At 43.5% G+C, this 19,367-nt stretch overlaps 1 protein-coding gene across 1 annotated transcript; it reads left to right on the forward strand.

Annotated features, from left to right (window-relative positions):
- The first annotated feature begins 16,807 nt into the window (after positions 1 to 16,807).
- HRAS (HRas proto-oncogene, GTPase) lies at positions 16,808 to 19,323 on the forward strand. The gene is made up of 6 exons (XM_051964603.1): positions 16,808 to 16,951; positions 17,466 to 17,598; positions 18,294 to 18,472; positions 18,583 to 18,742; positions 18,816 to 18,948; positions 19,037 to 19,323. The coding sequence occupies exons 2-5, from the start codon at positions 17,488 to 17,490 to the stop codon at positions 18,933 to 18,935; spliced, it is 570 nt and encodes a 189-aa protein (XP_051820563.1). The 5' UTR covers positions 16,808 to 16,951; positions 17,466 to 17,487; the 3' UTR covers positions 18,936 to 18,948; positions 19,037 to 19,323.
- The last annotated feature ends 44 nt before the right edge of the window (positions 19,324 to 19,367 follow it).

Consider the following 19,367-nt stretch of genomic DNA (forward strand, 5'->3'; position numbering starts at 1 on the left):
TTATCAGTAGTATTCTTGGGGTAGATACCTGGTAAAATAATTTCTGGTTTAAAGAGACAAATCATTTTATTTGCATAATTGCAAATGTTTCCCAAAGTGGTTATATTGATTCATACTTCACCAACAATGCACTAGTGTGCCTATCTTGCTACAACTGAGCCAAAATTGACTGTTTCCAGCTTTGGTCATTTTTGTTCAATTGACTAATTGACTAATTTAATTTGACTTAAGCTTATTTTGATTTACACATTATTATTAGTGATAAGCATTCCAACTTTTGAGAATTGTTCATCTCTTCTGACCAACCCTCTCTGCTGAAGAAGGGGTTTTGGTCCTCTGTATCTGTATATCTGTCTAGTTGTAGATAATTGATAATTGCTTCCATATACGGGATACCACACCCTTATCAAGAAATGTGATACAGACTTTTCCTCATTCATCCACTGCCTTTCTTATCCAAGATGAAGAAGCTTTTTTATTTCATGTAACTGAAATTATTTTATCTCTTGTAATTGCTTCTATCTCTTTTTTGGATAAGAATACATCTGCCCATTTCTCTCTTGATATTCTCTAGTTCTTTGTTTCTTTATCCTCCCTTATGTTCCGTATTTAGACCACTAGGTGGCGCCACAGTGAATAGAGTACCTAGCCTGGAGTCAGAAAGACCTGAGTTCAAATTCAACTTCAGACACTAGCTGTGTGATACCTAGACAAGGCCATTTGTCTCAGTTTTGTCATTTTTTCTAAAAGGCCTTTTATTTTCAAAATATATGCATAAATGATTTTCAGCATTCAGTCCTGCAAAACCTTGTGTTCCAAATGGGATATGAATGTTGTGGAATATTATTGTTCTGTAAGAAACGATCAGCAGGAGGATTTCAGAGAGGCTTGGAGAAACCTACATGAACTGATGTTGAGTGAAATGAACAGGAGCAGGAGATCATTATATACTTCAACAAGGGGACAGATCAATTCTCCGAGTGCCTCCACAACTGTGAATCATATCATCTGAAAGGGTTGCAAAGCAGCCTTTACTGACACAGGTATTGCTTGTGGATTGGGAATGAAATAAATTGGAGGTAAAAGGGAAGATGAGAGAGGTCAGACAACACAACGGCCCCTCAGTGGAGAAGTCAGAGAATGCAACAGCCTCTCAGTATCTTTGTATCATCATCATCATCATCATCATCATCATCTCTCACATGAAGGAATCCATTCTACCAGTCTGAGTTGGATCACCAGCAGCCACTGGCAGGTGGCTCCCATATCATAGCATCTGGGATAAACTTTGTTCTAATTTGTTTATAATATCACTATGTCTAAATCATGAGCCCATTTTGATGGTTTTGTAATTTCAAAAAATGAGTAGAAGGAAATGACCAAGAAAACCCCAAATAGGGAATCACAAAAGTCAGATCAGGACTGTGTTTTTGTGTGTGTGTGTGTGTGTGTGTGTGTGTGTGTGTGTAAGTATAAAAAAGGAAGAGCACTTTCCCCCTTCAATTTTTGACAAAATAAAATATTTAATTCCTATTAGGAAAAAAGAAATACAGAAGGGGACATAAATATGACAATTTTCCTATTGCCTTGTTAAATGCATTACATATGTGCTTCTAAAAATTATTCATAATAGAAGTTTGTAGTTTATTATACAGTCCTTTTTCTTTGTATATTGAAATGCTTTTGATGATTAATTTCATCATTTTTAAAATAAAAAGAAAATTATTTCAATAGCTATATGTATAATGGATTAGAATCGTAGGGAGAGATGAATTACAGAGATGAAACTTGAGGCAACTTGTATGAATAAATTCAGAGTGAAGTGAGTAGAGGCAGGAAAACAATTTATTCAAGGAAATTAACCCCTTTGAAAGACTTCAGAACATTAATGTAATGACCACCCATGATTCGAGAGAACTGATGAATATAACTCACTTTCTGACAAGAAAGTGATAGATTCATACAGAATGAAATGTATATTTTTAGGTATGGCCAATGTGGAAATATGATTTGCTTGACTATGCATATTTGTTTTGAGTTTATTTTGAACTTAAATACAAAAAAAGGATCATTTTCACATATCACAACATAAAAGAGGATTCAATATAAAACCATGAATTTCCATTTCACAGTTTACTTTTTGTGATAAAATGTAATAATGACTACACATTTTTTTTCTTTTTTTTTCCTTTCCTTCATGTATATATATTTTTATTACAGCTTTTTATTTACAAGATATATGCATAGGTAATTTTTCAGCATTGACAGTTACAAATCCTTTTGTTCCAACTTTTTCCCTCCTTCACCCTATTTCTTCCCCCAGATGACAGGTTGACCAATACATGTTAAATATGTTAAAGTATAAGTTAAATACAATATAAGTATACATGTCCAAACAGTTATTTTGTTGTACAAAAAGAGTCGGACTTTGAAACAGTGTACAATTAGCCTGTGAAGGAAATAAAAAAGGCAGGTGGACAAAACCAGAGGGATTGGGAATTCTATGTAGTGCTTCATAGTTATCTTCCAGAGTTCTTTCCCTGGGCGCAGCTGGTTCAGTTCATTACTGCTCTATTGGAACTGATTTGGTTCATCTCATTGCGGGAGATGGCCATGTCCATCAGAATTGATCGTTATACAGTATTGTTGTTGAAGTGTATAATGATCTCCTGGTCCTGCTCATTTCATTCAGCATCAGTTCATGTAAGTCTCTCTAGTCTTTCTGAAATCATCCTACTGGTCATTTCTTACAGAATAATAATATTCCATAACATTCATATACCACAATTTATTCAGCTATTCTCCAATTGATGGGCATCCACTCAGTTTCCAGTTTTCTGGCTGCTACAAAGAAGGCTGCCACAAACATTTTTGCACATACAGGTCCCTTTCCCTCCTTTAAAATCTCTTTGAGATATAAGCCCAGTAATAACATTGCTGAATGACTACACATTTTCAAAGCTACTCTGCTTTTCTGTGCTTCCTACTATGTTTTCTTTTGTTCTCTGATGTGTACTTTTTTTTTTCTCCCTCTCCACTCTGCCCCAGAGAAGATTACTATAAGACACAGATATGTCTATGGATATGTAAAACCATGCTATACACACTTCTATTAATCACTTCTATCTCTGAAGGTAGATAGCATCTTTCTTCATAGATCCTTTGTAGTCAATTTGAGTATTTATAGTACTCAGAATAATTTGGTTGCAATTATTCTTTGAACATGATTGCTGTTACTGCATCCAATGTTCTTGAGTGCTGTTCATTTTTTTCATTATTTTGTCCAAGTTTTTCTATCCACTGGCTCATTATTTCTTACAGCTCATTCTACTACTCCAGTATTCCACCACACTCATACACCACAACTTGTTCAGTCATTCCCCAAGGGACATCTTCTCAATTTCCAGTGCTTTGCTTCCACATAATCCTCACACCTCTCTCTGTAATGTTTATCTCAATTCACAGGTGAGTCAACTGAGGTTAAAAGGTTTAGTGACTTGCCCAGTGTCACATTGACCTAAGAGTCAGCCATGTCTGTAAAGCACTTTGGCTGGGAGTTTCTAGACACCACAAGAGCCACATCTCCTGTGCTGAATTGGTTAGAAACTTGAAAAGAAGCATCCATCCCAGAAAAAACCCAAAATATAATATAATCCAACATAATCAAATCCTCTTATCAGACAGGCACCTGAGGGGTCCAGACTTAAGCAGAAACTGTTTTCCTTCCATGCTGCAGAGTGATTTCATGGACAGGGTTAATTTCATCTTGCATTTCATCATCTTTGTCATCGTCATCATTGTCATTGCCATCATCATCACTCTCCTGATACCCAGTGGGAGTGAGGGAGCTCTTAGCTCATCTTCAGATTACATTTAAATGGTTCAGAGTGCAAAGGGGGCCCAGTAATTCATCAAAACTATGTTCACTTCCACTATTCTCTAGACCACTAGAAGCTGAGATAGAAGGATGTTTGGTCAGATTTGAGCCTGAAGAGAATGAGTCATCATCTTCCTGTCTCTTTTTTAATACTCTCTCTTTCTGCAGTTCTTCCTCCTCTTCTCTAGCTTCTAAACTTTTTCTGCTTCTTTTCACAGCTATTCAAGTTTGCTCAAATGTGGCCTCCAAGTCCTAGCTTTCTTTCCAAAGCTGGTAAAGCTGATGGAGGACAGCCTCCAATTGGTTGTTGGACACATCAATGTCATCACTGCCCCTGGAAGCTTCCACGCCACTTCCGGGCACAATTACAGACCCAGACCCCAATTTGCTCACCCAGATCTGCTCCAATTATTCCTTTAATAATAAATCTCTAGAATAATTCAGGTGTATATTTGGATATTTTTCCATTAATAAAAATTGAAACCTTTCTCATCATTTACTGAATCCCTCTAAGTTATTAGAAATGGTTGATCTAAAAAAGTGGAAAAATCCCTTTTTCTCGCTAGTACTTTTCATATTAAATATCTTACTCTTCTTGGATTAAGTAACTAAATATACAATGCATAAAAAAATACAAATATTTCTGTCACACAGACTCTGGGTTCACTTGTCACCTCCAATTGTATTGTCAGGTTGGTCCCCAGAGCTCTTTACTTCTCCCCTCAATGTTCTAGGGAAACTTGGATATTCTGGGTTTTCCCCCCTAGTACTGTGGTTCATAAGCACCCATCCAGCATGTTCTCTCCAATATCAATCATCAGTCATCATCTCCCCAATACCAACTATTAATCAATTAAATCAATTTAATTGCTTTTTAATTAAATTAAATCAATTAAAAGCCATTTGTTTTTACAGAGAGATCCTGAGAAAGCCTAGCAAAGACTGAAGTACTCCCAAAGTACTCCCAAAACCTCCCAAAATGGGATGTTGATACTTAGTCTCTTACTCTCTAGGTAGAGGGAATGCAAAACTCTTGGCTACAACACCTTCCTCCCACACCCTTCTGGGTGTGGTGTAGCTAATGGATGAGCTGCTCCTTTTATTATGAAACACTACATCTAGTCTGCCAAGATGGTTTGCCGCTGGGCTTGTCTAAGCAAGTAGCTTCTTAAAGCTGGCATCAGCTACTGGAGCTCACAGAGGGCTAGTACCAGATGGGCTTCTGAAGTCTCCTCAAATTACGAAATCATGCTACTATCCACACTGCCCTAAGATTAGGAAGGAAGGGCCACAACAGACAGAAGAAATAGAGGTGTTGGTAAGCAGGGACTCTACCACTCAGCCACTTCCAGCCGTTCTTGCCTCACTGATTCCTAGGGAAGAAATTGGGGGCTCAGATGAGTCTCAGCATTTGTATATACACTCAATTCTGATTCAGAGGCCAATTAAAAGGGACTCTATATCATGAGTCATTGATGAAAGAATATTGATGTTCCTTAAGGAACAGAAGACACCCTCACAGACCCTGAAGAAGGTGGTCAAAGGGCTCACTACCCCCATTACACATTTCTGGAAGCAAGTACAGGCCTCCACTTAGGTTGGTGTCTAGCAGAACATAGTGCATATACTCTAAATCCTGGGCTTTATTGACCAGTCCCTCTACTGGATTTTCAGTATTTAATCTATTTAATTTATTTTAAATTATATTTAATAAATATAATTTATTAATTCATAAATTATAAAATGTAATTTATTAATAATAAATAAATTATATATATAAAACTCAAACCAAAAGCTAATATTATTTGAAATGGAAGAATGTTACAAGCTTACTAACAAATACAAGGTAAAGGAAAGAAAACCCCAAAACAGATGTTTGAAAACTGGCTGCCACAAAACTTGGAGCTCAAAGGGATAAGCTTTCTCCTTAGTCCTGAGGATGCTTTGGGACTATTATGATATTTGAACAGGCTTCACTGGCCCAGGAGTGATGAAAGGGGTACATATTGTTTACAAGGGACAGGAGTGAGAAAATAAGGTTCAGACCAAAGGAGTTTTCCAGTGGCCCCAGCAGCAGGATGATATGTCTGGACTGCCTCATGTTTTATCAGGCTGAACCAGAAAGAATGGGCAGAAGACAAAAGGGAAAAGAGAAAGTGGAAGTGAAAGCAGAGAATGGTGAAGAAGGGAGAGGTTAATGTGGGCCATGATACTTCTAAAGGCATTTTGGAACAGAAGATGAGCTAATGATCCTAGTTGTATCCATCTTTTCAAACACTTAAAGAAGCTCCAGAAAAAAAAAAAAGACCTGATTTTCTCTCATTTTCTCCTTCCTTTGTCCAGTAATTGAACTCATATATTCTGCTTGCTTCTTTTACCCAAATGGCTCTTGTATCCTGACTTTTACTTCAAATATAAAGAGACCTGGGGTAGCTAGAAATGTGCAAATATTTAAGCTAGGACAGAGTGCCAAACCTCTTCAGAATGTTAGTAATTTTGTAACTGGGGGCTCCAAGTTATGGTGATTATATTGATAACTTTTAATCTTACATAAGTTCCATAAAAAGGAGAAAGAAATTATATGGGTCTAAGGACCACCACATTTCTTCCAGGCTGAAAGATGAGCTAATCATAACAAAATATGGCTAATTAATATCTATCCAGAAGGAGAGTAGGGAAGAGGGGACCATGTCTGGAAAAAAGACTACACCTTAGATTTTTCTCTGGGAGAGCGAGAAGAAAAACTTGGAAAGAATTCATCTTTGCCCCTATCAACTAGAGAGAGGGAGCAGAAAATGCAGAGTCCCAGCCAGCTAACCATAGTGATATTCATGGTTGTTATATTATTATAATACCAGCTTCAAAATCTCCCCCACAAAGACTAGAGATGACGTTCCCGTATCTTTAAGAGACAAGGGAATCTGGGAATGACAGGTTTTCTGTCAGTCTAGGAGGCATATTGGGAAATTGGGAAATAAAATTTTGGAGATTTATCTGAGAGAAACAAGGGGAAGAGAGCTTTTTTTTTTTTTATGTGTGAGATAAGTATTTTAACTCATATCGTGAAGCATCAATAACAGGAGAACTTGTGAGAGATTTTTCTTGTTTTTGAGAGTCAAATGGCTGGGACTGTTTTTTATAATTAAGAAGTTAGCGTTTATATTGATGGTCAAAGGTAATATTGTCTGCAAAAAGGATAATTTAATCTCCCCACATATCTATTTCTTTCTTTATTTTCTTTTGTGTTATTAACATCACTAACATATCCAGGATGGCATTAAATCACATTCAAGTAGTTTTGGGGTCAACCACAGTCACAAGTAGCCTAATCAGGTTTTCTCTAATTGCTAATGGTACATTTTTTGAATTCTTATTCTGAATTCTAAGGTAATCAAAAGGTATGTTCTGATATTTCTACATAAATTATTAAAATTTTTGAATCTTAGTAATGTCCTAACTCCCTACCTCCTTTTATTAAGTATCATATATTTGATAAATTGAAGAAACCTCTTTTGCTCATTTCTAGATAAAAGTCAGAAATAGAAACAAGTGAAAATAATAGTTTGATAAACTATAGAATGCAAAGAAATTTTTTTTCTGTTTTTGTACTGTCATTCTTTTCATTGAATAAATATTTCTTTTCTCTCTCTCCCTTTTGGCTTCCAGTTTATTTTTAACATTAAAAAATAACAATAGCTTTTTACTTTTCAAAATAAAGGCAAAGATAGTTTTCAACATTCACCTTTGCAAAAACTTGAGTTCCAAATTTTTTCCCTCCCTTATCACCTCTCTGCTCCCCTAGACAGCAAATAATCTAAGTTTAAAATTGAAAAAAAAAAAAAAACCAAGCAAGTGACAAAAAAAATGAAAGCATCATATTGTGATCCACTGTGAATGTGACCCACATTCAGTCTCTATAGTCTTCTCTCTGGATGCAGATGGCTCTTTCCATCACAAGTCTTTTAGAATTTCCTTGAATCACTTAATTGTTGAAAAAGTGCCAAGTCCATCACAGTTGATCATCACATCTTGTTGCTGTGTACAATGTTCTTTTGGTTCTACTTACCTCACTTAACATCAGTTCATGTAAGTCTTTCCAGGCTTTTCTGAAATCATCCTCCTGATCATTTCTTACATACCAATAATATTCCATTCATATACTATCACTTATTCAGCCATTCCCCGACTGATGGGCATCTACTTAGTTTCCAGTTTCTTGCCACTACAAAAAGACTGCTATAGACATTTTTGCCCATGTGGTTTGTTTTCCCCTCTTCTGATCTCTTTGGGATATAAAACTAATAGAGACGCTGCTGGATCAAAAGGTATGCACAATTTTATATTGGCCCCCACTTGAAAAGGGAAAAAATGCAATGTTGTAACAAATATACATTGTTAAGCAAAGATTTTTTCCCCAAATTGTCTATGTCCAAAAATGTACATCTTATTTTGTGTTGTGAGTGTTGTTCATCCTTCATTTTTCAGAGTACCAATAACAATCTGATATGATGGGAGATGACTGGCGCATAAGTTGCATTTAAGTGAGGTGTAGTTGTACAAAGTAGTCAGCATCACTATCTCTTCCAGAGTCATCGAAGCCCACTGGTGAGACAAAAGCCAAGACTAATGGCCCAGGATGCACTGCATGAACTTGGCATCTTTGCTTTCTGACCAAGCTCTAAGTGCTTTGCAGTGCCCTTTGCAGCTGCCTTCAAGGCCGTTGGAACAAACTGTCCTCACTTGTCCTTTCCACCAGGATAAGACTTCACATGCTTGGAATAGACATCTTCTAAATCACAGATTAGTTTAGACACCTCCATTAGTCTGTCTATCAGAACAGTTTTCCAGGTGTGGCCACTGCACACATTCCAGTTTCTTGGAGTCATGAGTGAGAATTCAGTGACAGGTAGACACCCAAGGTGAGAAGTAACCCTTATTGGGGGTGGGGAGTATTAATTCATTCATGTCATTTTCTTTGATTTGATTGGAATTCTTAAGTCTTTCAAAGTTGTCTGCCTTTCCAATCTTGTCCTTCTATAAATTGTCCTGGATTTGCCCTTCGTTCTGTATCAGTTCACAAGAGTCTTCCCAGGTTGCTCTGAAATGGATTCTCCCACCATTTCTTACAGGACAATAACATTTGATTATGTTAACATATCATAGTTTGTCCAGCCGTTTTTCAATGAATAGCCATCTGCTTAGTTTCTAGTGCTGACACTACAAAAAGACTTGCTATGAATATTTTCATACTTATGAGTCCTTTCCCATTTCCCTTGATTTCTTTGGGTTATAGATCTTGTAGCAGTGTAGCCTGATCATGCCCCTTATTCAATAACTTTAGGAACACAGTTCAGAATGACTGGACTAGTCAGTCTACAGTTCTACCAATAGTGAATCAATGTGCCTGTTTTCCTGCTGCCCTCCAACATTTTGTCATTTTCCTTTTTTTGTCAACTTCACTGCTTTGAGGAAAGTAAAGAGAAAAATTTGCATTTTCTAATTTGTTATTGTTTAGAGCATTTTCATGTCTGTCGATAGCTTAGACTTCTTCCTTTGAAAACTTGCTGTTCATATCCTTTGATTTTCCCTTGGGGAGTGACTCTTATTCCTATACATTTTAATTGCTTCTTCATATATCTTGGAAATGAAATATTTATTAGGAAAACTTACTGCAAATATCACCCATTTCCAGTTACCTAATTCCCTTCTAATTTTGGTTGTGTTGTTTGCTTCTGCAAAATATGTAAAACAATTTTATGTAAAAAAATTATCAATTTTTTCTTTGGTAATTCTCTCCATCTTTGAAGAGTTTTTTGTTTGTTTTTGTTTTTACAAAAACTTCTGGGGAAACTGGGAAGAAGTTTGTAAAAAAGTTAAGTCAGACCAACATTTTACACTATACAACATTTCAAAATAAAGTTAAAATAGATATGAGACCTGATTATTTTTTTAAAATCATGCCATAAAAATCATGAGGAATAAAAGATCAGGTACTATTGACAGCTAAGAAAAGGAGGCAGATTTTTAAAACAAAGGAGATCATAAAAGATAAAACAATTTTGATCATGTACAATTTAAAGTTTTTGTGCAAATGAAATCAATAAAGATAGAATTAGATGAAAAATAGCTGAGGGTGGTGGTGGTGGAAATTACTCAAATCAAATATCACTGTTAAAAGCCTGATATACAAAATATACAGGGAACTGATTCAAATACATATCTCTGAGCCATTCCCAAACAGAGAAATATTCTTAGGATATATGTGGTGAGTTCAAATGTTGGAGTTCTTGTTCTTCTCAAAACACAGCCGGTTTAGCTTAGAGCCCTCCGAATGTCTCCAAATCCAAAGGTTCTGTCCTTCAGCCTCTGCCTCTGCTTTCTTCAGCCTCCAACCAGCACAGAGATGGAATGAATCTCTTGTCTCCTTCACTTGGGGCTGGGCTAGCTTTCTGGTGAAAGCTTCTTCTGGTGAGTCTTTCAGACCAGCTTGGTCTCAGTAGGGGAAGTGCAGGAGCCCAGCCACCAACTACAGTGGTGTGAGATGAAGATGAATCTGGTTGTCCACTGAACTCTCCACTCGTAGCTTTTTCCTCTGAAAACTCTTTCTTCTGCCACCAGCCAGCCAAGTGGAAAATATTCTCTCTTGCCTCAGAGAGAGGGCTTCTGGTGTAATTCTGCTGCAATCTCTCAAAGTGCTCTGTGTCTGCACCAGAGTGCTCCTCTCCAATGCAGCTGAACTCTCTTCTGCGACCAGCCAGCCAAGTGGAATATATTCTAGAATAGCTCTCTCTTCACTGGCCTTATATGTGAATCTTCTGAGAGAATGGGATTATGGGTTTTCTCCCATAGTGCTCTCTGGCCCAAAGAGCTTCAAGGGAGGTGTGAACTCACAAAGTTACAAAGTTTACTTTGTGAAGCTGGCATACTTGTGAACTCCAATGAGTAAAGGTGTAAACACAAGCTTTGTACTAATTAGTTCTACTTAGTACCTTGTTTCAGGTTCTGGCCCAAAACATCTTCTTGTAAGATCAGATCAACTCTAATTAGTTAGCAGTTTGTAAAGATTCCAACAGATATATCCACTATTTTCAGAAGAAGAACTGACAGTTTAAAACAACCATTTGAAAACACACTTAAGATCACTACCAACAATTAATGTCTCATTAATAAACAAATATTTTTATCTTATACCATGCAAAATGCTAATGATGAAAAATATATGAAAACAGTCAACGATGGAAAGACTCTGGGAATTCAAACAAACCATCCATACTTCTGAAGATTGTTGTGGTGCTGTGAGGTAGTCCAACAAGTCTGGATTTCTATTAGGAATTATGTTAAGAACAGCAACAAAACTGTCCATGCCATTTGACCCAGAAATCTCACAATTGGCCTGTTACTCTAAGGAAGTCAGAGACAAAAACAATATTTACTTAAATATTTTGAACAGCATTCTTCGTGTTTATTGATGGAACAATGGTCAATTTAAAAATCAATTTGATTCAATCAAGTAAAATGCTCCTATCTGGGCTCTTTTATAGTGAAATGTCTGTATAAAACTTTTAAGGGACAGGTCAATTCTCTGAGAGCCTCCACAGCTATGAATCATAACATCTGAAGGAGTTGCAGGGCAGCCTTTACTGACACAGGTGTTGTGGACTGGGAATGAGATAAACTAGAGGGAGAAGGAAGAGGAGAGAGGTCAGATAGCACAATGGCCTCTCAGTCAGAGAACAGCAATTGCCTCTCACTCTCCTTGTATCATCCTCTCACACAAGGAGATCCATTCAGCAGGTCTGAGTTGGATCTCCAGAAGGCACTGTCATGCTATGATCCACAGCTATGAAAGCTCTCAGAGAATTGACCTGTCCCTTAACATAAAACATAGGATTTCTTTTAGGACGTGAATGATGGGTTCTTTCCATTTTTATTTCCCCCCATATTTCTAAGTACTTTATCAATTTTCATTAGAATTTCTTGGAATTAGGTAAACTAAGCTTTAAGATTTTTTAGTCATAGTTTGCAAATAGCCTGAAGATTCTTATAGACTGGAATGCAAAGCTCTGGATGTTATTCTTGGGCTACTCTTGGTTTTGGTCAGACCTTTTTTGAACAATTGTATTTCAAGTTGATTTCTGAAAAGAATACAGAGCAACAGAAATTGCAGTGAAGCAAATGGAAAAGATTGACATGTTTGGGTGGGAATCTTGATCACCAATCTTGCTATAGAATTTTCTGTGCTAGGACCACAAGAAAAGCTATAGGACTTAGCTGGCTGGCTGAAGACAGATCCACTGACACTTATTTCATATAGCTATTTACAGCTTGAATTTCTTTGTCTTTAAACTGCCAGTTGACCATTCATGAACTGGGAAATGGCTCTTAACTCTTTTAAATTTTAATCAGTTCCTTCTTTAAAGCCAAATAAAGAATTTCCAATTTGACCTTAGAGGCAAGAGAAAGGGAACCTTGAGAATTGATTGAAAGGGGAAGACATGACATGGTCAGAGTTAAAGTTTAGTGATGATGATGAAAAAAGTGATGATGAAAATGAGTATTTATTTCTATAGCACTTAAAGGTTTACAAAGCACTTTTCAGATTATTTAATTGCCTATATTATCTCCATTTTACAGACGAGTAAACTGAGGTGGAGAGAATGTTTCATCTATAAAATGATTATAGCAACTCACAATAACTTATAAACTTTAGGAAGTTTTTGTGAGGGCCAAATGAGAAAGCATGCTACAGCACTTTAAAAACTTAATTTTTATTTTTATCAATGGGTATAGCTTGAGTGAGGATTCAGCAAGGGTGACTGAAAAGGAGCAATCAGACAGGAAGACTGAAGACTATTGTGTCCTAAAAACCTGGAGAGAAGAGGGTATAGAGGAAAGGATCAAATGCTATGGAGAGATCAAGAAGGATGGAGATTATCATAAGATTTGACCATTAAGAAATCATTGGTAACTTTGAAAAGTGTAGTTTCAGATGAATTATGAAGTCTAAAGCCAGACTATCAAGAGTTAAAAAGAAAGTTGAGATGAAATGGAGGCACCAATTGTAGGTAGCCTTTTCAAGGAGTTTAGTCACAAAAGGGAAGAGAGATATGGGATTATAGGTAGAAGGGATAGATAAATCAAATATGGGAGTTTTGAGAAAGAGAAGAGACCAGACAAAAGGGAAGCAGCCAGAAGATGGAGAGAAAACAATGGAAATGGCATAAGGAGGTAATGTGCTGGAAAATAAAGGAGTTTCAATAGTTTTATTTTGGTATTTAATGGGATTGATTTCTAAATTTGTTGACTTTTTGTTTCCTAGTTTCTTGACCAATTTGTTGATCTGTTTTTTCTCCATTTTTTTTTTTTTGATGAAAGTGCTTAAAGTTAAATTTTTTTCCTTAAGAACTGCTTTAGCTGTACTCAATAGGATTATACTCCATTTTTCTGAGTAGGCAATTCTTGGCTGTATGCCTTATTGCTTGGGTTCTAAAACAGTATAACCCAAGCTCTTTACTTCTTTATAGTGATGGTTGCTAAATTTTGAGTGATGCTGATTATATTTCCTTAAGATTTAAATTCTTTCTTCCTAGCTAATCACAGTGCTTTTTCCCTTGACTTGTAAAACTCTCGATTTTGGCTACAATGTTCCTGAGGTTTTTTATTTTGAAATTTCTTTCAAGAAGTGACTTTTTATATTTTGACTTTGCCCTCAGGTTCTGAAAGATGTGCAATTATCTTACGATTTCTCAAAACATGGTATCTAACCTTCTCTAGATCCTCTTTTTATTTTAATGAGGTTCATTGTAGTTTACTCTACTTTCTTCCCCCAGGCTTTTGACTGTTTTAATATTTCTTGTTGTGTTTAAACAGAAATCATTCTTCTGTCTGGTCCATTATACTTTTTCCAGGAATTGGTTACTTGGTTAAGATTTTATGCCTCTCATTCCAAGTTGTTAATTCTCATTCCAATTTTTTCTTCTATTGTTTTCATTCTTTTCTAATTTCCCCCCAGTCCTGCCTTTTATTTTCCAATTATTTCTTCTAACATTCTCATTTTAATTTATAAAATAATATTTTAGCTTTTTTTTTTTTTTTTGACTCTTGCATTATCTCTTCCAGTAATTCTCACTGAACTTTGTACCCAAGCTGTTTTTTCGTTGAAGCTTGATTTGTATTTGTTTGGGAATCATTCTCTTCTTGGTTTGTGAGTGTGTTTTTTGAAGAAGCAATTGGAATTAAGTGACTTGCCCAAGGTTACTGTTAAGTGTCTGTGATGGATTTGAACTTGGGTCCTCTTAATTCTAAGGCTGCTCCTCTATCCATTGAGCCACTTAGCTGCCCCAAATCATTCTCTTCTTGTGGTTTTATATTGAGTGTCCCTGTCATCATAATAGTTTTCTATGATGGGGCTCTTTTTTAATTTGCTCATTCTTCTATCCTTACAGCCTGACTTTAAACTTCATGTGAGGATCAGGCTCTGCACATTTGTGAAGAGAATGGCTGGTCATGTTTGGTCCTCTTGGGTACTGCTTTGCTTTCCTGAAATACTGTGTCATTTCAGGAAGTCAGGGACAGATTGGAAAGTTGAAAAACTCTTTCAAAGTGTTCCCAAAGTGGTCTGGTTCAAGGTTTGGATTCGGATGGCACTAGTTATTCCTCTCCCATTCTCACCCTTACCTCCTACTAAACCCATGGAGATTCATTAACTTTGGTATTCACACCTCATTAGGAGCTTCAGTTGACTGTGCCCCTTTGATTGGTGGCTTGGAGGGCAGAGTAACCCCCCCCCCCATCTCCATTTAAAAGAGTGCTCAGAAGTCCAGCCAATTCATTTTCCAGTAGCTGCCCCCTTTGGAGTCTGTCATTCACAGCCCCACCCATCCCACTTCCCCATTTCCTTTAGTATGTTATCTTTCCCCCATTAGATTTTGAGTTCCTTGAGGACAGGGACTTTGATTTTTCTTATTTGTCCCTAGTGCTTAGAGATGTGTGTATATATATGTATGAATGTTTATTGTATTTATATTTGAAAAGGCCGACTCCTGCCCTCTTGGTTTGAGTTTGGCAAGTTCCTGATATGGTTTTAGGTCTTAGCCACACAAGTGTGGGCTTGCTCCATGTTCAAGTTCCAGCAAACTGCTCCCAGACCCAGCCAGGATCAGCCAGAGAGCAGGCCCCCGTTTGGTCTGGGCTGCCTGCCCTGATTATTCTGCCGCAGGCTTGGCTGTATCTGAAACCCTTGGCCCACTCAGCTCTGGTCCCGGAGCGGGGTTTGCTCAGGATGCAGCTCCTCCCTGGAGCACTTTGTCTCAGTGCAGGTCCCCTCATCTGTCCGCTCTGCTTGAGACCTTTCTAGCCCGGCCTGGGAGGCTTCCAGCCCTGGTGCCGACCCCGCTGCTGCCCTTCTCTTTGCTCTCTCCTTCAGGTCTCCCCACTGTGGAGCACCTGCTGCTCGCCCTGCCCAGAACTCCCAGGAAGCGAAACACTTTGGTAACTGGGATGTTCCCCTCCTCCTAAGCTCAATCAGGGGAAACCATACAGTCCTGGCCAGTTACTGAGGCTTGTGAACCTGGCACCCTCGAAGCTCACAACATGCTTCAGAGGACGAGATCATTGAAAACAAGAGCCAGGCTTGGTCCCCGAACATAACATGGGTTTAGGGACTATAAGCAACATGATTTCTCTCAATAAACGGTTCTGTGGAATTATCAGCAACCTCGTCTCCTTATCTTCCACCGCCACTAGCCCATTTGTGTTGTGCTGGTCACAACCTCCATTCATCTGCCAATAAATTGCTGTGGCTCCCTATTACCTCCAGGAGCAACCCGGCTGCTTCCAGTCATTCCCCTTTCCCTTCGTGTATTCTTAGACCCAGAGACACCGGCCTCCTGGCTGTTCTTGAACAAGCTGTTCCATCTCCGGGAATTTTCCCTGGCGCTGACCCCGGCCCGGAACGCTGCCCCTCTCGGTTTCCTTTTAAGTCCTCTAACCAGGGAAGCCTTTCGGGATCTCCCTCACTTCTCTCCAGCAGGGGCTGCCTTTGCCCTTCTCTGCATCTCCAGGGGGTGGCTCACACAAGGGGGGGAGCCTGGCCAGGCCGGGTCAGGGTCGCTCACCTGCGTCCCCCGGCCACAGCATCATTCTCTCCCGGGGCAAACCATGGGCCTTCAAGATGAAGGCACCGCTGCCATGCTCCCTCTAGGGACAGCGCAGTGCTCCCCTCACAGAGGCACTATGGCAGTGCTCCCCATGGGAAGGTGCTGCGGTTTTGCACCAGGGCTGTTTCCCTCACCCCGGCTCGGCTTCGCCTCTTTCCGCATCTTCCCTGGGGACCATTCCGGAGCAGCCTAGTTTGACAAGATGCCCACAAGAACCCGGGGGTTTTATTTTACAGGGGCGACAACCGGCAAATGGAGGCTTCTGGGGCGCGACCCCTCCCCTCTAGAAACCTCCGGGGCTCCCTATTGCTGCGGGTCACAGTCCCTCGGCAGCCCGCCTTCTCTTCCGGGTATTCTACAGGGCGCTACGTAACCGGCAAGTCTCCTACGCTAGGAACGCTCCACCTTCTCACCTCCCAACCACGGCGGAAGGGATCCAGGGCGCTGCCTAGAAGGCCACTCTGGCCCGTGATCGCGCTGAAACTGGACAGATTGCCGCTTCGACCAATAGAAAACAAGGAGCTTTGATGGACAACCTACAGGAATAGTCATGGTTCTGGGGAGTGATGGGCAGGAAGCTCAACCAATGGACACAGCCGTTCCGAGAAAGTGGATGGGATTGCCGCTTCGGACGCTAGGGAGGGTGAGCCGTCCGAGGGACGTCTTCGCGCTAGTGCGTGCGCGCTCGTGGGGCGGGGCTGGGGAGCGTGCCCCCGCCCGCCGCGCCCCCGCCCGCCGCGCGCGCCCGCGCCCCGGGCCGCCAGGAGCCCATGCGCGGAGCGAGCCGCCCGGCCCGGCCCCAGCCCCAGCCCCGGAGCCCCCCGAGCCCCCTCCGGAGCCCCCGGCCCGGAGCCCCCGGCCCGGGGGGGCAGCAGTGGCGGAGCAGAAGGAGCCGGCGGAGGAGGCAGTGAGCCCGGTGAGCTCCGGGCGGGGAGGAGGGAGGCCGGCGAGCGGAGTCGAGGGGGGAGGGGGCGGGGGTGGAGGCTGTGCGCGCGGGCGGGGGAGGGAGGGTGGCGGGGACGGTGGGGGAGATGGCGCCCCCCCACCCGCTGGGAGGGGGATGGGTGGGCTCGGGCCGCCCGGAGCGCTCCATGGCCGTGGCAGTGGTCTTGGCCTTTCTCTTCTGGGGCAGGGGCAGGGTGCGGCCTAGGGGGTGGGGGCGCGGCCGAGGGTGGGAACGACCCGGGGAGGGGGAGGCCCAGTGAGGGGGGGGCGGCTGCCTGCAAACTTGCATGTCATCAGGACGCGGGGGCTGGGCGGGGGGCGGCCCCGGGGCGTGTCCCCGGCTGGGGGCGAACTTGGTTTGGGCTGGGGGAGGGGCTGCTGGGGGCTACCCTTCCCACCCTGGCAGGGCTCCCGCGCCCAGGGCCTAGAGCAGTGTGGGGGGGGGGGGTGCCCGGGGGCCCCGAGACAGCCTGGCTTCTCCTTAGGAGCCGCCGCTGCCGGGCCACGATGACCGAGTACAAGCTGGTGGTCGTGGGAGCGGGGGGCGTGGGCAAGAGCGCGCTCACCATCCAGCTCATCCAGAATCACTTCGTGGATGAATATGACCCCACAATCGAGGTGCTCCCCCAAGGCGGCGTCCAACGCTTCCCAGCAGCCCCATCAGGGCACCCTTTCCCCCTGACACCCTGGACCTCAGACGACAGCCCCTTTCCCCTGGAACTCCCCAGGGCCCTGGGCTGTGACCCACTCCCCAGAACCCTGGATAGCGCTTCCTTCCCCCCACTCTCCAGGACCCCGGACGGTCCCTCCCACTCTGACACCCGGGCCCTCTGACAGCACCCTCTGCCCCCCAACTCTCGGGGACCCTGGATGGTGCTCCCCTCCCCCTACTCTCCCGGATCCTGGATGCCCTCCCCCTCTGACAACCCATCACCTCCTCTCCCTCTAACCCATCAGACCGAATGGTGCCCTCCCCCCAGGACCCTGGACAGTGACCAGCCCCCTCCCTCCCCAGGTCCCTGCGTGCCCCTCCCCCCTCCCCAGGTCCCTGCGTGCCCCTCCCCCTCCCCAGGTCCCTGCGTGCCCCTCCCCCCTCCCCAGGTCCCTGCGTGCCCCTCCCCCCTCCCCCAGTCCTCGCCCCCTCCCTCCCCAGGTCCCTGCGTGCCCCTCCCCCCCCCCAGGTCCCTGCGTGCCCCTCCCCCTCCCCCAGTCCTCGGCCCCCTCCCTCCCCAGGTCCCTGCGTGCCCCTCCCCCTCCCCAGGTCCCTGCGTGCCCCCCCTCCCCCCTGGCTTGACCGCCGGCCTCGCCTGCAGGACTCGTACAGGAAGCAGGTGGTCATCGACGGGGAGACCTGCCTCCTGGACATCCTGGACACGGCGGGCCAGGAGGAGTACAGCGCCATGAGGGACCAGTACATGCGCACCGGCGAGGGCTTCCTCTGCGTGTTCGCCATTAACAACACCAAGTCCTTCGAGGACATTCACCAGTACAGGTGAGCGCCCCCCCCTGGCAGGCCAGGCCCCGCCCACCCACCCCCTGCCAGGCCAGGCCCCGCCCACCCCCCGCCCTCTGGCCAGCGCCCGCCTCTCTCCTCCTGGGCAGGGAGCAGATCAAGCGGGTGAAGGACTGCGACGACGTGCCCATGGTGCTGGTGGGGAACAAGTGCGACCTGCCGGCCCGGACGGTGGAGACGCGCCAGGCGCAGGAGCTGGCCCGGAGCTACGGGATCCCCTACATCGAGACCTCCGCCAAGACTCGGCAGGTGAGGGCCGGCCCGCGGGGGGGCGGGGCAGGGGGCCCGGGAGCCCGGCTGAGCCGCCCCCCCCTCTCCACAGGGGGTGGAGGACGCCTTCTACACGCTGGTGCGGGAAATCCGGCAGCACAAGCTGAGGAAGCTGAACCCCCCCGACGAGAGCGGCCCCGGGTGTCTGAACTGCAAGTGTGTGATCTCCTGACCGCGGGGTTGAGGTGAGCGGGGCTCCCGGGGCCCCCCATCCCCTGGCCCGGCCCTCGCTCCCAGACTCAGGCCTGACTCTGCCTTCTGGTCCCTGCCCAGGCTGGGGGTTCGGAGGTGCAGGCCCGAGTGAGGAGGGAGGAGCCGACCGTCGGAGGATGGCGGACGGACAGGCAGACGTTCGGAAGGGAGATGGCGACGACCGCCCCTCGCTGCCGCTGGAGTTCCTGGTGCTGCCAGGGAGGGCGAGAGCGGGCGCCTCGGACCCCCCCCACAGGCTCTTTTGCACGGACTGTCTCCAATTCCCCAGCCCCAAACTGCTTCTTCTGCCTCCCCGCCCCCTGCCTGACCCACTGGGCTCATTTCAGTAAATTATTGGATGGTCTTGACCTCGGTGTGGCTGTGGGGGCCAAGGGGGGGCCCAAAGGAGCCA

This window comes from Antechinus flavipes, chromosome 6, assembly GCF_016432865.1.
Source record: "Antechinus flavipes isolate AdamAnt ecotype Samford, QLD, Australia chromosome 6, AdamAnt_v2, whole genome shotgun sequence".
NCBI classification, from domain to species: Eukaryota; Metazoa; Chordata; class Mammalia; order Dasyuromorphia; family Dasyuridae; genus Antechinus; species Antechinus flavipes.